We start from the raw sequence: 14,281 nt of genomic DNA, 5'->3' as shown, positions 1-14,281 counted from the left end.
GGTATCCGTCATAAAGCACGTATTGCATACTCCTGCTGCCCTCATTTTGTAACATCAATAAGGAAAATTTTTTCACAATCTAAAAGATGTATAAACATTCTTCTGAAGTTGCTTTGTATGTCAAGTGTCTCCTAATTCTGAACTTTGACATATCCTCTTACCATTCATATGCTTGGATTGGGCTAAAAGTGTTCTCTATATTTGCAATTAAACAAAGATCCAGGAAACTGGTCCTTTAAACTCATTCATACCTTTTTCTTCAGCCGTTTATGTATGGTGACTGCATAGCCTATGACTGGTGGCTGGGGAAAGTGTACGATTTAAAGAACCAAATCATTCTGAAGCTCTCCAATGGAGCCAGGTACTTTGCTGCTTCTTTTGCAGAACATATCTTAATTTTTGTTTTAAACGTAGGTTTCATGACTGGAGTCCTGACTAAAATTTCAGTGCATGGACATGCAGTTTTCTCCTCCATGCTCCCATTGCACCCCAAAAGGCTGCTCATGGGGGACAGGGGCCCCTCGGAGGAACAGCATGAGGGAGAGATGGAGGGCTGCTGTGGGAAGAAGAAATTGGGGGAAATTGTACCTCTTCCCCCACCCCCACCCCCCTTGTGCATGCAGATTATTTCCATGGGATCCAAACTAGAGTATTACTTTAAAACCTGCTTATACTTGTTCTGTCAACCTTGTGGAGAACCATCTAGAGCACAGATTGTTCAGCCAAGTTTTTAATTATCAGTGCACCTCACCCCCCCCCCCCCCCCAAACTTCTGAGATTCATAGGATGCACCTGTCCTGGATTTCTTAGTCTGTGAAGTTCTGTGGCACTGGCCTTTGATATTTTTGAGGATGTCCTGTACCCCCTCCCAGTGGAGGGGGAACTTTCGGTCAATTTCTGTACAGGGCCTTGTGGGGAGCTTCTGAATTGCAAGCTCTCACAGTACTTTAACACAGCTTCTGCATATTTTTTCTTCACTCTACAAATAGTGGCATTTGTCACCTCCAGACTGATGGCCAAGAGGTGTAAAAAATAGTGTAGTTCCGGCCTTTAAACAATTTCCCATAGCGCTTCTTTTCTGTTCCAGCTATCATGCACTGACTGGTTCACTATCATGTTATCCCTCCGGCATCTTGCTGCATGATGGGTTAGTGCTGATAAACTTAGGTGTGAGAGCATGTTAAGAAAGCTTCGCAGACCTTTGCAAAGTCTGTTTTCCAACAGCTGCTGCTTTTTCTTAGGTGTTCCATGAGTACAGAAGATGCAGCAAAACTCTATGATGTCTGTCCCCACGTTAGCGACTCGGTAAGTTTATTGTTGTTCACATCTCATTAGACTACTTCCATCTTGTAGAGGTGCAGTGTTTCTCTGTATCCCATGGGTCACACTTGTCCCCATCTGCAGCCAAAGGACTGTAGGGGTGGGGTGGGGTGGGGTGGGGTGGGGTGGAAGGAGCATATTTGGCCACTGGTGTCACAACTGATTTTGAAGCACTTTCCTTTTCTCTTGATAATAAATGGAAGTTCTTCCATTTATATGGGAGAGAAACCAAGACCGTGAGTCTAAGGAGTAACAGTATAAATAAATCAAATTTCCCCTGTTGTAGATGCTCAGCTCCTGAGCTTCTGCTACTGCTACTGAAATAATTGGAATTAAGACCTGTCCTTTCGCAAGTATCTCAGAATTTTTCCACTAGCTAGAATTTTGTGTACATGATATTTCCCCAAAGTATCGTAGAAACTACTGCAAAATAGCTAGTTCAATGGAGAGAAGTGCTTTTGCAGCAGGGAAATATTCATTGGGCTCTCAGGTACTTTCGTAGTGATAAAAATGGGAAAGAAATACAAGAATCCTATTTCTCAGGGATAAAACGTGGCCAGCGAGTAATTTTTGTATTACTGCTTTCTTTCAGGGCCTCTTCTTCGATGACTCGTATGGCTTTTATCCCGGGCAAGTTTTGATTGGTCCTTCAAAAGTCTTCTCAAATGTGCAGTGGCTTTCAGGGGTGAAGCCTGTTCTCAGCACAAAGAGCAAGTTCAGAGTGGTGGTAGAAGAGGTATGGCTTGGTGAACTAATAGTGTTATTGAATCACTCTTTTGACTAGACAAATTGCATGATGCCTTTTGAACCAAACCCGATGTCTTTGTTCCATTAATAGAAGTCTATGTGGGACAGGGAAAGTAAGGGAGATCTTTGGGAGTGCTGCTGCGCTGAAGTATGTAGAGTTCTGAATGTATATCTGACCTGTTTAGGATTTGGTTTTAACAGGAGAGAATGCTGGCCATTTCCATGACTGTTAAGTATTGCAAATCTTCTTGTAGTGAGAGAGAGAAAATGGTAGGAAGGACAGGCACCTCCATTTTAAATTGTATCAGGGTTGGTATTTGAACAGCGCGATCTTTTTTTGTTAATGGTACATCCTAAGAAATAATGAGATGTATGTTTGTATTATTTTCTAAAAGAAAATGATGGTATATTTGTGCCACTGCTACTTACTTCGGATATTTATTGATCTTATTTATACCCCACCTTTCTTCCCTGTGGGGATGCAAATTTGCATACATTATTTGTTTTTCCTCAGTTCTGTCCTCACAACAACCCTGTGCAGTAGGTTAGTCTGAGTGTGACTGGCCCAAGTTCACCCATCTAGCTTCCATGGCAGAATGAACCTGGATTTCCCAGATCCTAGTCCAGCATCCTAACCACTGCCGTACACTGGCTCAGTACATTGTGGTTTTATTTAAAAATTCAGAACACTGTTTTCCATCGAGTTGGATCCTACTGAAAAGGTCTCAGGAGGCATTGGTGAAGTAGACCTTTCTCCACATTCTGTAGCAGCTGTTTGTCCTGGGAGATCCTGGTGAACAAATGCACCACAATATATGGGCCTGCAGTGAGAAGTAATGGGATGGTACAATCCTCAGTGGAGATTTTTGAGACGAGTAGCAGGCTACCAGGGGAATATGGGGAAGATCCACTAAATCAACTGCCCCTGCAAGCTTTTCCATGGAATCCTACTCACTAGCACCTATTCCTAGTTAAATTCTTTCCCAGCCAGAATTTTATCAATGGAAAAGACAGAGCTGTGATAGATACTTTGTAGAGAACGGCTACAGTTTTTCACATAATTTCAGTAATGCTGAAGTACTTAATCTGAAACATGTTCAGTAATAAAAGGCTATCCATTTGATATTTAACATGGATAAGTGCCGGGTTCTCCACCTGGGTAACAAAAATGCAAAGCCATGCATAGCGGATGAGAGAGAGACTTTTGGGTAGCACTGTGTGTGAACTAGATTTTGGGATACAGGTGGATAGGAAGCTAAATATGAGCAGTCAGTGTGAGGCAGCAGCAAAAAAAGTGAACACAGTCTTGGAGTGTGTTAACAAAGGCATGACATCCAAATCACAGGATGTCATTATCCTACTATAGATCGCATTGGTCAGGCCCCACCTGGAGTATCGCATGCAGTTCTGAGTCCTCACTTCAAAAAGGATGTGGACAAATTGGAAAGGGGACAAAGGAGAGCAACCAGGATGATCAGGGGCCTGGAGACCAAGCCCTACGTGGAAAGGTGGAGGGACCTGGGAATGTTTAGGTTGGAGAAAAGGAGGTTGCGGGGAGACGTGATTACTCTCTTTTAAGTATTTAAAAGGCTGTCACTTAGAGGAGAAGAGAGAACTGTTCCTGTTGGCAACAGAGGATAGGACTTGAAACAGTGGATGTAAACTACAGGAGGGAAGGTACCAGCTGGATGTTAGGAACAACTTCTTCACATTAAAAGTAATTCAGCAGTGGAATCAGCTGCCTGTGGATGTGGTGGGTTCCCCCTCATTGGCAGTCTTCAGGGAGCAGCTGGACAAATGCTTGTCAGGGATGCTTTAGGCTATTCCTGCATTGGGCAGGGAGTTAGACTAGATGGTCTGTAAGGTCCCTTCCAATTTTATGATTCTGTGATATGTATTCTAGTCAGATGTTCTCAACATTTTCTTTCATCCCCTTCTCCTTTTCTCTCCTTAGGTTCAGGTGGTAGAATTAAAAGTTACTTGGATCACAAAAAGCTTCTGCCCTGGAGGTACAGATAGTATAAGCCCACCACCATCTTTAATCACACAAGAGAATTTATCTAGGTAAAATGCTTCATATTCAGCGTCATATAATTCTGCCCTAAGTAAGCTTTCTGCCAGCAGGTAACCATTGGAATAACATCAGCTTGCTTCCATGAGCAAACTTATTACCATACCTTTGCAATATAACAGTCTGTAATGGTGACATGTAAATCTTTAGATGCTAATGTTTTGCAGAAGGGGGGATTTTACCTAATAGCCTCTAGTCAGTAAAAAATCAGCACTTAATTTAAGACTGGGCTCCTTCATGCTTATCCCTGGAATTTAATCTTAGGGTAGGGTTCAATCATGGAACATAATGGTTTATAACATTTATATCTTACATTTGTTCCATCATGGAACTCAAGGAGATACAGAGTTCCAGGAGGCCTCCCATCCAGGCACTGATGAGGCCAAGACTTCTTTAGTTACAGCAAGGTTGCTATGTCATGTGCTTCAGCCCATGTCTGTTTGTCTGATAACATGACACATATTTATACATGTTCAGTTTGCTTTTTAATGAGCTGTGAAACAGGTTTTTAAAATCTGCATACCTTCTTTGCACATCTGCGCTGTATAATATGTTCAGTATTGAAATATGTTTATATGCATAAGTAATATTTTTATGAAGCATATACTTTTGCATAATGTGGGAGTACTATTACTCTGTCCTTTAATAGTTTCGGCACAGAAGACGACAAAAGATCTGGATTGGCAAATTTCTGAGTGTCTGTCACCTCTTAATGGGGCTTCCATCTATATATTAGGTACCTACCATCTGTAGGAAAAATACCAGCTAAAAAAGTGATATTGCTTTCATCTTCTAACAGGGTAAAACGCTTGGGTTGCTTTGACCATGCTGAGCGGCAACTTGGGGAAAGGTGTCTGTATGTATTTCCTGAGAAAGTAGAGCCTGCAAAAATCACATGTGAGTGCCCAGAGAGAAACTGTGTTTTGGGAGAAGGAGCTGTTGCCAAAAAGGTATGTCCAGTGGGATAGCTTTGCTGGGAATGTGAAATAATGACATCTGAAAACCCTAAATTCTGTGCAGAGTTCTCTTTTAATTGTCCTGTTAAGCAACATTTATTTAGGCTTTTAGTATATGCAACAAAGTCAACCTGCCAGCCACGGCTAAAATAATCGGGAGCAGGGAGATTCACATTTCCTTCCCACAGCTTTGGCTGCCTGTACAGCTAACTGCCATAAACATTGAAGATAGACCAGTAGTTAAAGATAATTAGGTTACTTGCTTGACTGGCAGTCATAACCATCTTCACATCTGGGTTAAGAATCTTAAGAATCTGGGTTAAGAATCTCTACTACAGCTTTGTGGTAGAGCTGGAAGGGGTAATTTGAGGAGAGGCTGTAGAAGAATATGGAATCTAGGGAGAAGAGTGGTCCCCAGAAACATTATAGGCAAAGCATATAATGCTTCAGTCCGCATTAGTTCTCATGAGATGGGCTTGCTTTCACTTGACAATGTTGCATTCATAAGATCAATCCATGATTCTTATACAACCAGGTATCACATGATAAATACATGTTTAGTATGAGCACATGAACCTGCCTGCCATCTTGATGCATTCTGGTACCTCTGGGTATAGGATTGGAAGCACTCTTTTCAGACTGAATCTGTTGAAATCCTCAATGCTTGTTAACAGCTGTAAACCTAAGACAGAGATTAGTTTCAAATTCCCATTGCAGATGGCTTCTTAAATCATTTCAGGGTTTCCAGTAGAAAAGCAATTTCCTTTTCTTGTTAAAGCAGTTGCACCCCACCATTCAAACCATGTTTCTCTACAGCTTTCCATTTTGCTGTTAACCTGAAAGATTTTCTCTGTCTCAAAGCATAACTTGGGCTGAAGGAAGACCTGTAGCAGGAAAAGACACATCTCTAAATTGTTACATGATGCAGCTGTATTTGCATCAGTTTTGTAACAAAAAACATGCATATCCTTAATTTATTATAATAGTCTTCCCGTGTTCCAATGTGGTTTTCTTCCTTTGTGTTCTAGTTGTGTTTGTCATAACAGTAAACAAATTCTGGATTCCCACCCCCCCCAACAAATGTATTTTCCTTGCATGTGGAAGGGGGGGGTGCACCAATGCAGAGTCAAAGAAAAAAAATGATGCAGTGAGGGAGGAATTTTTTTGCATTTCATACAAAAGGTCCCTATGCATTTCACGGTTCCAGTACTGAATGACAGCCAGACATAACTGGTCTCCCCAGGGGAGGAGAAACATTCCTATGGCTCTTATATAGAACATAAAATACTGGAGTTCTAAGTGAACATGTCGGCTTCTTTCTTATACACTTTTGTTCCTATCCATGCCTTCCTACATAAAAGATACCACCAATTTTATCAGTAAACTAGATGAAAACTAGGGGTGTGCACAGGAAAAAACAGTCAATTCATTTTGGTAATACCAAATTGGGGGGGAAATTGGAATTCAGAGACTACTAAATTCATTCTCCAGTTCAGTTCAGTAATACAGTGTAAATTCAGCCATTGTTTCCTATGGGAAACTCAATTTGGAAATTTCCAGTCACCTGTGGGGTGGGGTGGGGTCATTTTTTAATAAAACTTTACCAAATTTGAAGTGGACCTATTCCTAACTGTCCTCTAATAACACCCCCCCCCCAAGTTTCATAAAGATTGTTTCGGGGGGGGGGGGTGCGCATCTTATGCCCATGCAAAGAAGTTGCTCCCAACCACCTCCAATCTCCATTATTCCCTATGGGGAAAACCTACAAGTAGGAACACCTGACCAAACCAAACTTCTGTGCCAACAGAACTCAGCAAAAAACACAACCAAACTTCTGTAAAGAAAGCCCAACAACAGGGGAAAACAGCCCCCTCCCCGAAGAACAAGCAGCAAAATGAACAGTAAATATAAACAATTTCAGAAGCCAGAAATCAAAGCCCCTTTACACAAAAGCCCAACCAAAGTCCCACACACAGAGCAAAAAAACAGTTTTTAAAATGCAAACTAAAAAAACCTTTTCCCTTCCCCCCTATCCCTCCCAGACACCAGGTCAACCAGGTCAACTTCCTCCCCGCAAAGAGAGAAAAACACCAGTGAGTCTACGACTCTCAAATCAGGCAGCAGCCAGGAATCCATTCCACACAGTGGGCAGCAGGATCTAGTCACAGTCCAAAGCTGGTCAGGAGAGAAAGCCAACAGCCAGCAGCAGCAATAAGGAGACAGTGTTCTCCAGGCAAAGCAAAATGGAGACTGATTGAGGCAAGCTTACTAATTTAAATCCTTGCAGCAGTTTAATAAAGGCACTCTCCTTCTTCAGAATCCCATTGGCCACTCACACTCCCCCCTCCTTTCTGCCCCCTCTCATCTGGTAAAAAAATGCTGGAAGCAGTGTTTCTTTGCTGTTCCTTACTGACATTTACCAAATTTTACCAAACAAATTCTGTAAACTTAAATTTGGTGTTTATTTTACCGAATCAGATAAAATTTGGCATTTTTGCCGAATTTCAAGCCCGAATTGCACATTCCTAGAAATATCTAATGTTGAAGTAGATGTTCTTTTAGTCACTTTGGTTGTCGTCTCACTTCGTACCAATATTCCATAGGAATATTTTAAATAATAGCAGTTTTATCCACCTACTTCTTTCTTGATGGAATTAGCAGAAGTTGTCTTTATAAAGAATTATTTTTCAATTAACAACAAATTTTATTGTCAGATAGAAGGTCCTCGATGGCACCAGAGGTAGCTAATTTATATATTGGGAATTTTGAACAGCTGTTTGTTCATTCTAGCAATAACCCCTTTACAAATTGCATAATCCAGTTATAATGCTGTATTGATGATGTATTCTTACTGTGGAAGAGGAACCAGGACCAACTGTTAGATTTTCATAATTGGTTATAACAACATGATGAGAACTTTGAGTTTGAATTACATATGGATAAGGAGCAGATAAATTTTCTGGATAGCACTGATATCAGCAAGTACAGGAAGATCTGTACAGGCCTGTTTTTTTAAAAAAAACTACAGACAAGAATTCCTTTTTAAGGTTTGACTGTCACTATCCAGCACATATTAAGAGAAATTTACCATACGCTCAATTTCTTAGAACAATGAAGAATTTCACTAAAATGCAAGGCTTTCAAGAAAAGGCCCTAGTTTTGGAACGGAATCTGACCACTGAAGAATACTCTACATGCATATTACAGCCAGTGTATTCTAATACATTTGTTTGTTCATAGTCTACCTTTCTCACTGATACTCAAAGCAAATTACATAGGGTAAAGAGAATATTATCAAACAGCATGGTGTATATCCAATAAAATAGTGCAATAGAGTTTGGATTGCAGAAACCTGAAAAAGAGCTGGGGAAAAGCATAAGCTTTTTCATATGATGAATGAAATGATGCAGAAATTACATAGTAGGAGCATACCTACAACAAGATATGGAGCACAGTAGTATAGTCCACAGTCCCTAACCCTTTGAAAAAGAATCTTTCTGAACCATTTCATTTCAGTACAGTCCTGTTACCAATGTTTAAAAGCTGTCCTGAATAATTTAATTTTGTATAGTTTGGAGAAAGCCAGGAAAGTGGGAGCTTTCCTGACCTCATCAAGCAGGCTGTTCCATAAGTTTGGAGCCACAACAGAGAAAGCACATGTGTGAGCAGTTGTTGTTCTCACCCATTTGGAGGGTAGTACCTTCATAAGGCCCTGCTCAGATGAGTGCCGCTGTTGTGGTGGAGCAAGCAGAGAGCAAAGACAGTTCTACAGATAGGAGGTACCAAGGCCATGAAGGGTTTTGTATGTGATAGCCAGTACCTTGAATTTAGCCCAGTAACTGATGGGCAGACAATGGAGTGACTGCAGAATGGGAGTAATAAGCATGTTATACCTAGCTCCCAATAATAACTGAGCCACCATCTCCACCAACTGGAGTCTCTAAATTGACTTCAAGGGGAGACCTGTGTAGAATGCAGTATAGTACTATAGTGTCAATGCTTACCATGTTATGCATTGAAGTGGCCAGATCAACCATGTCAGGGTAGGGGGCCATCTTCCAGGAGAGGCCCAAGCTGAAAGAGAACCTTTTCCCCCCTGCTGCGTTGACTCACTTCTCCAGCAGCAGTGGTGGATCCAGTATGTCCCCTGGGCTCTCAGCTGAGTCAGCCGGAGTCAACTAAACCCCATCAGAGGTGGAAAGCACAATGTCATTCAAGATCTCCACTGTACCAACCCGCATTACTTGTGTCTTATCTGGATTATCTCAAAACAGAAAAAAAAAATCTCTTTTGAAACAGGAAAAAACTGATCTTGAGAGATTGTTCTTCGCTCTCCCTACCAACTATATGATGGATGGATTCAGTAAGAGCATATCCAAATACTGAAATATATTGGACAGAATCCCTAGATGTGATATTACTTGATTTAAAAGAACATCTAGTGTGAGAGATCTACTAGTACACAGTGACACATAATTCACCTCCCAGCCTGATGGTTTTACCAGAGTCTGGTTTACCAAAGGCACATTTAATATTAAAGAATATAAAAATCCAGTAGATGGGAAGATTTCACTACATGTAGTTCCGAACAGGTTGTATACATCATCAAATGCCATTTTAATAATATATATAAATATAGGAAAAACCTTAAAACATGTATTGTTGAACAGAAAAGTAGTATTTCACTTAAGCAGACAGGGAGATACAGGGAACTATATATGAATTTGAAAGTGATGAAATATGGGTAGATAGTTTAGTTTGTGTGCAGGACTGTTATGTGGAAAAACCTCCACCATTTTATCTCTGTACAGGTCAGAACATCATATAGCTCCTGGAAAATATTTTTACTGTGCTCAACTTACACTGAATAGTTGGTCTTCAGTTTTTAATTCTATATATGTAGTTTTCATGCATTACTTTAGATTCCCTGATGAAGCAGCATGCAAAATGCATAGGGATCATTGTTTGGAATACAGTAATTTTTTCCCCACTGTACCATCTTTTTTCTTCTCTGCTTTGCCTTGCACAGCAAGGACATAGTTTGCTAATATTCTCATTTGTAGATTCAGTTTCAGTAGGCATACTTGTGTAGTTGGTATTTTAAGCTTCCTCCAGTTGAACACTTTGAATTTTGGCTACTACTGATGAACAGTATTGTTTTTCCTTTTTACTAACAAAGTGTGGAACTCTGTATTCCACATGAATGCCATATCTCATTTGACAGAAAAGTTCTTAGAGCATGTTCTCCTATAATGTATGAGTGTCTTCCAGTTATAGTGACAATAGACTTTTTTTTTGTCCTTGAGAAGTTTGGCTTGTCAGTTTTTCAGATGTAACTAAACTTAGTGATATATTCCCATCTTTACTTCTAATAGACAGTTTTAAGTGTCTAATTTTAAAATATTCATATAATCATTGATTGTCTTTTAATCCTGTTTTGCAAAGCTTGCTACCTACTGAGCCCGATCCAGCAGACTTGCATGTTACCCCTCAGGGGCTCCTGTGTGTGTTTCCTGCTTAAAACAGGGAGGGTCAACAGGACCTAGCAGGCCACAAAATGTGGCTCTTGGTGGCATGTGCTTGCCTCCGGGTGGCAGAAGCTTTTGCACTTGCTTTGATCATTCTTGATGTCAGTATAGGGGGGGTATCTTTTCCCCTCCCCTATGCCTGCTACAAAACAAACAGCTTCTTTGTATTCTCACAATTTAAATGTCCTAAGTCTCCCTTTTGGAAGAAAGTATGAATAAAATGCTACCCAAATGGTGGGTAATTTCTCTAGATATAATTTGCCTCTGTAAATATCCCTTGCTTTCATCAATAATACCAAAATTATGGTGTTTAATATTGCAGATGGCCTGTCTTTGTATCGTATCCAACGTAAAGCCTGAAAAGGTACTGTACTAAACACTTGTTCTATATGTGAAAAAGTCTTGATCTCCAACTCATAACATTTCTAAGGTCCAGTTAAGACCATTTGTCTGCCAGTATTGGAGATGCAAAGACCATCTTTTCTTCTTCTATAAAGGCTGTTCTCATTCTCAATACTCTTCCCTTATAAAACTGAACAGTAATCTTCACTATTTATTAATATCTTCCATTCTACATAAACAGGAATATTTTAAGAGCTTATTTTAGATCACTTATTTTAATTGTCGTTATTCTGCCAGAAAAAGCTATGTTAAATTTTCAGCAGTTACCTAATAATACTTTGAAAATACTGAACAAGCTCTAGTAAATAATTGTTTATTACTTTTTGCCAAGCACCCATCAGTTTGATGTAGGTATACGATTGAAGGAAGGGTCTACGCATTTTTTTGCCCATATTTACATAAGGGCATTGATGGGATTTTCTCCCACCAGAACGTTGTCTTGAGTATAGTATGCAACTTTTCTATAGGAATAGATAACAGTATACCAACTTGGAGTGAAATAGGGGCTAAATTTTCCCCTGATGACCACTGTATATGGGTATGTTTTCCCTTCCATCAACTTTGCCCTGGTCTATAACCTATACCAGGGGTGGCCAAACTTGCTTAATGTAAGAGCCGCATAGAATAAATGTCAGATGTTTGAGAGCCACAAGATATGATGCACTGAAGTGACTTCAGATGAGGAAATTGCTTTTTATTTTTATTGAAAATATGAAAGACATGGAAAGAAAGAAGGAAGGAAAAAAGGAAAAGGGAGGGAAAGACATGGAAAGAAAGGAGGAAAGGGAGGGAGGGAAATAAACTAGACTAAAATAAAATGTATGGCCACAGTGATACTCAGAGACCTCCGGGAGCCACACAATATGTCTAGAAGAGCCACATGTGGCTCCCGAGCCACAGTTTGGCCACCCCTGACCTATACGCTTATTTGTTGTTATGATGAGGATGATTTGATTAAGACTACGCTGATAGGTGGGGAGTAGTGACGGCAGAATTTCCCCTGTATCATAGGTTTTTTATCTGCTGTACCACCCAGTAAAAAGTCTGCCAAGAAAACATCTATGATGCAACATCCCCACCCCCCCCTCCATGGGTCAGTAATGACTCGGTGCTTGCACAGGAGACTACCTTTACCTTTTACTTCTCATTTTAGGCACCCAAATATTTTAATAGGTTATTTGCAGGGATCGGAATATGTGCCTTAGACATCTGTCTTCTCCCCACTCCTGCCCACTCCTTACATTTACTTAATATCATGAGAGAAATATGGGGTTGGAAATCCCATTATTTCCTTAGTACTTAAAATATGTTCCTGCCTGTACAGCCACACTCTGATTTGCATTTTGTCTAGATTATGATAGAACCCAAGTACCAGTTTATGTATATATACACACACACACCCCAGCTAAGGACTCATGAAGTTTGGCAAGCAGGGAAGGGTTAGAGAAATTCTGGCCATGGCCATAGGTTTCACTTCCTTTTCCAAACACAGCCTTGCTCACCTGTGCTCCTAAATCTAAAATGGCTTCTCAATCCAGAGAACACTCAACATGAGGAGGAAGCCATTCAGAGGTGACTCTGTGTTGTTGCCTTCATTCTTCTAAATCATATTAAGTAGGGGCGGTGTTGGGAAAATTCATCTAGTGGCCTCTAAAGAAAACTTTACAACCCTCTCCCTGACATGACCCCATTTACCAGAGTTTGTTCATATCTGTATTGTCTGCTTCCCAGAATAAAACCATTATTATGAATGGTTATAAGTGGACGTATATAGGCAAAGCAATTATGCAGAGGTGCAGTATGCATATGCATGCATGCAGTCGCAGTTTGGTGCTAATCTACCTACTCTTACAGTGCAATCCTAGGAAGAGTTACTCCTGTCTAAGCTCATTGATTTCAGTGGGCTTAGACAAGAGTAACTCTTCTTAGGATTTCACTGTTAATGATGGAGAGAAGATTTTGTTCCTGCTCCATTTGCCTTATTTTTCCCATTGGGGTAAAGGATACCAGTTCTTTAACATGTGGAAAAGTAAAGCAGGATAGGGACTAAACCTGTTGCTAGTGATACAGTATCTGGGAGTTAGCTTTGAGGAATAAATAAGGATTTATTTTACTATATTGAAACAAGCTAAATTCTCTTCACTAGTGAAGTTGGCATTAATTATCAAACTTCTATTGATGATTGGATATTCTGTCTAATAACACATCATTTGTGAAAGTTCATTGTCTTTCCCACTTAGAAAATAAAGGCAGCTGGGCTTGCTATACCTCTTTGAGGTGGAATTTTGGCTATTTGGGGAATTGTACTACAGCTAAATGTCAAATATATCTAAGAAACAATTCTGAGCAGAAATCAACAATAATTGTAGTAAAAAACCGCTATTATAAAGGTGACAAGACAATTCTGAGTCAGTGATAAATACCCTGTCCCTAGAAAAATGTCTTCGGAATTTTTCAATATCTGTATCTTACTCCAATTCCCTGTGCATTATTCGCTTATCTAACATGTTGCTGCCCTGGTGTTTAGAGATTTTGCCCATATATTTTTCACATTAAATCCATTTTTCATGCTGGGGATCAAAGGCTTTTCTTTTAGGACAGTTTCCTTTGACCAACTCCGGCCATACCCACAATGTTCCAAAATATGTGGAACAAAATATTGTGGTCATCTGTTGGCCTTTTTGTGTGTGTGCTGGACTGCTAGACCACATCTGACTCTGTACAGTGATCTTGCCAGACAGAACTCGAAACTTATCAAACCTCTTGTGTTTATTATGCAAAGTACCTTTTTTATAAAATGTCAGATGCAAAAATACACTACAGCCTTATAAAACAGCCAGAGTATGCAGATGTGTCAGTACAGTCATGTGAAAGCTATTGCCCCCTGAATAGTTTTCAGCCTGTTTCTTTTGAAACCTCATAGTAGCCGTTAATGTGGCTGTATTGTAGATTTTGGCATCAGCGTGAGCAGCATCAGCCTCACTTCTTCAGGAAAGCTCAAAATGGCATACAGTTCTAAGGCTCATTTCAAACATCTACCTGGAACAAAGGGTCTGGTCCTGTAATGGAATTAGTGGGTTTATCTCTTCTTCCCCTCCCTCCTTTTTCATTTATTAACATGCAACATGGGAATTCCATGCAGACACCTGTATCAGAGCCACATGACATTGCTGCTCCCCCCCCCTTCTGTGTCTGGGGGGCAATTGTGTGATTAGGATTGCTGCATTTACCAGCAACTACTGCATGGGTTAGGGGAG

The 14,281-nt window shown here is 40.3% G+C and overlaps 1 protein-coding gene across 4 annotated transcripts in view; it reads left to right on the top strand.

Moving 5' to 3' along the window:
• The window catches only part of UBE2O (ubiquitin conjugating enzyme E2 O), a 92,464-nt gene that overhangs the window by 53,355 nt on the left and 24,828 nt on the right, over positions 1-14,281 (top strand). For 2 of the 4 annotated variants that reach the window (XM_054977206.1, XM_054977205.1), the window contains exons 4-9: positions 264-361; positions 1,242-1,305; positions 1,913-2,056; positions 4,022-4,131; positions 4,938-5,088; positions 10,945-10,986. In XM_054977206.1, the coding sequence (XP_054833181.1) occupies positions 264-361; positions 1,242-1,305; positions 1,913-2,056; positions 4,022-4,131; positions 4,938-5,088; positions 10,945-10,986 (609 nt within the window). The remainder of the gene's footprint in view (positions 1-263; positions 362-1,241; positions 1,306-1,912; positions 2,057-4,021; positions 4,132-4,937; positions 5,089-10,944; positions 10,987-14,281) is intronic. The other 2 variants (XM_054977208.1, XM_054977207.1) reach the window with 1 other exon arrangement.

The sequence above is a fragment of the Eublepharis macularius genome, chromosome 4, assembly GCF_028583425.1.
Source record: "Eublepharis macularius isolate TG4126 chromosome 4, MPM_Emac_v1.0, whole genome shotgun sequence".
Classification (NCBI taxonomy): Eukaryota; Metazoa; Chordata; class Lepidosauria; order Squamata; family Eublepharidae; genus Eublepharis; species Eublepharis macularius.
The sequence above is the reverse complement of the archived record's forward strand: the minus strand, read 5'-3'. Positions and strand labels throughout refer to the sequence as shown.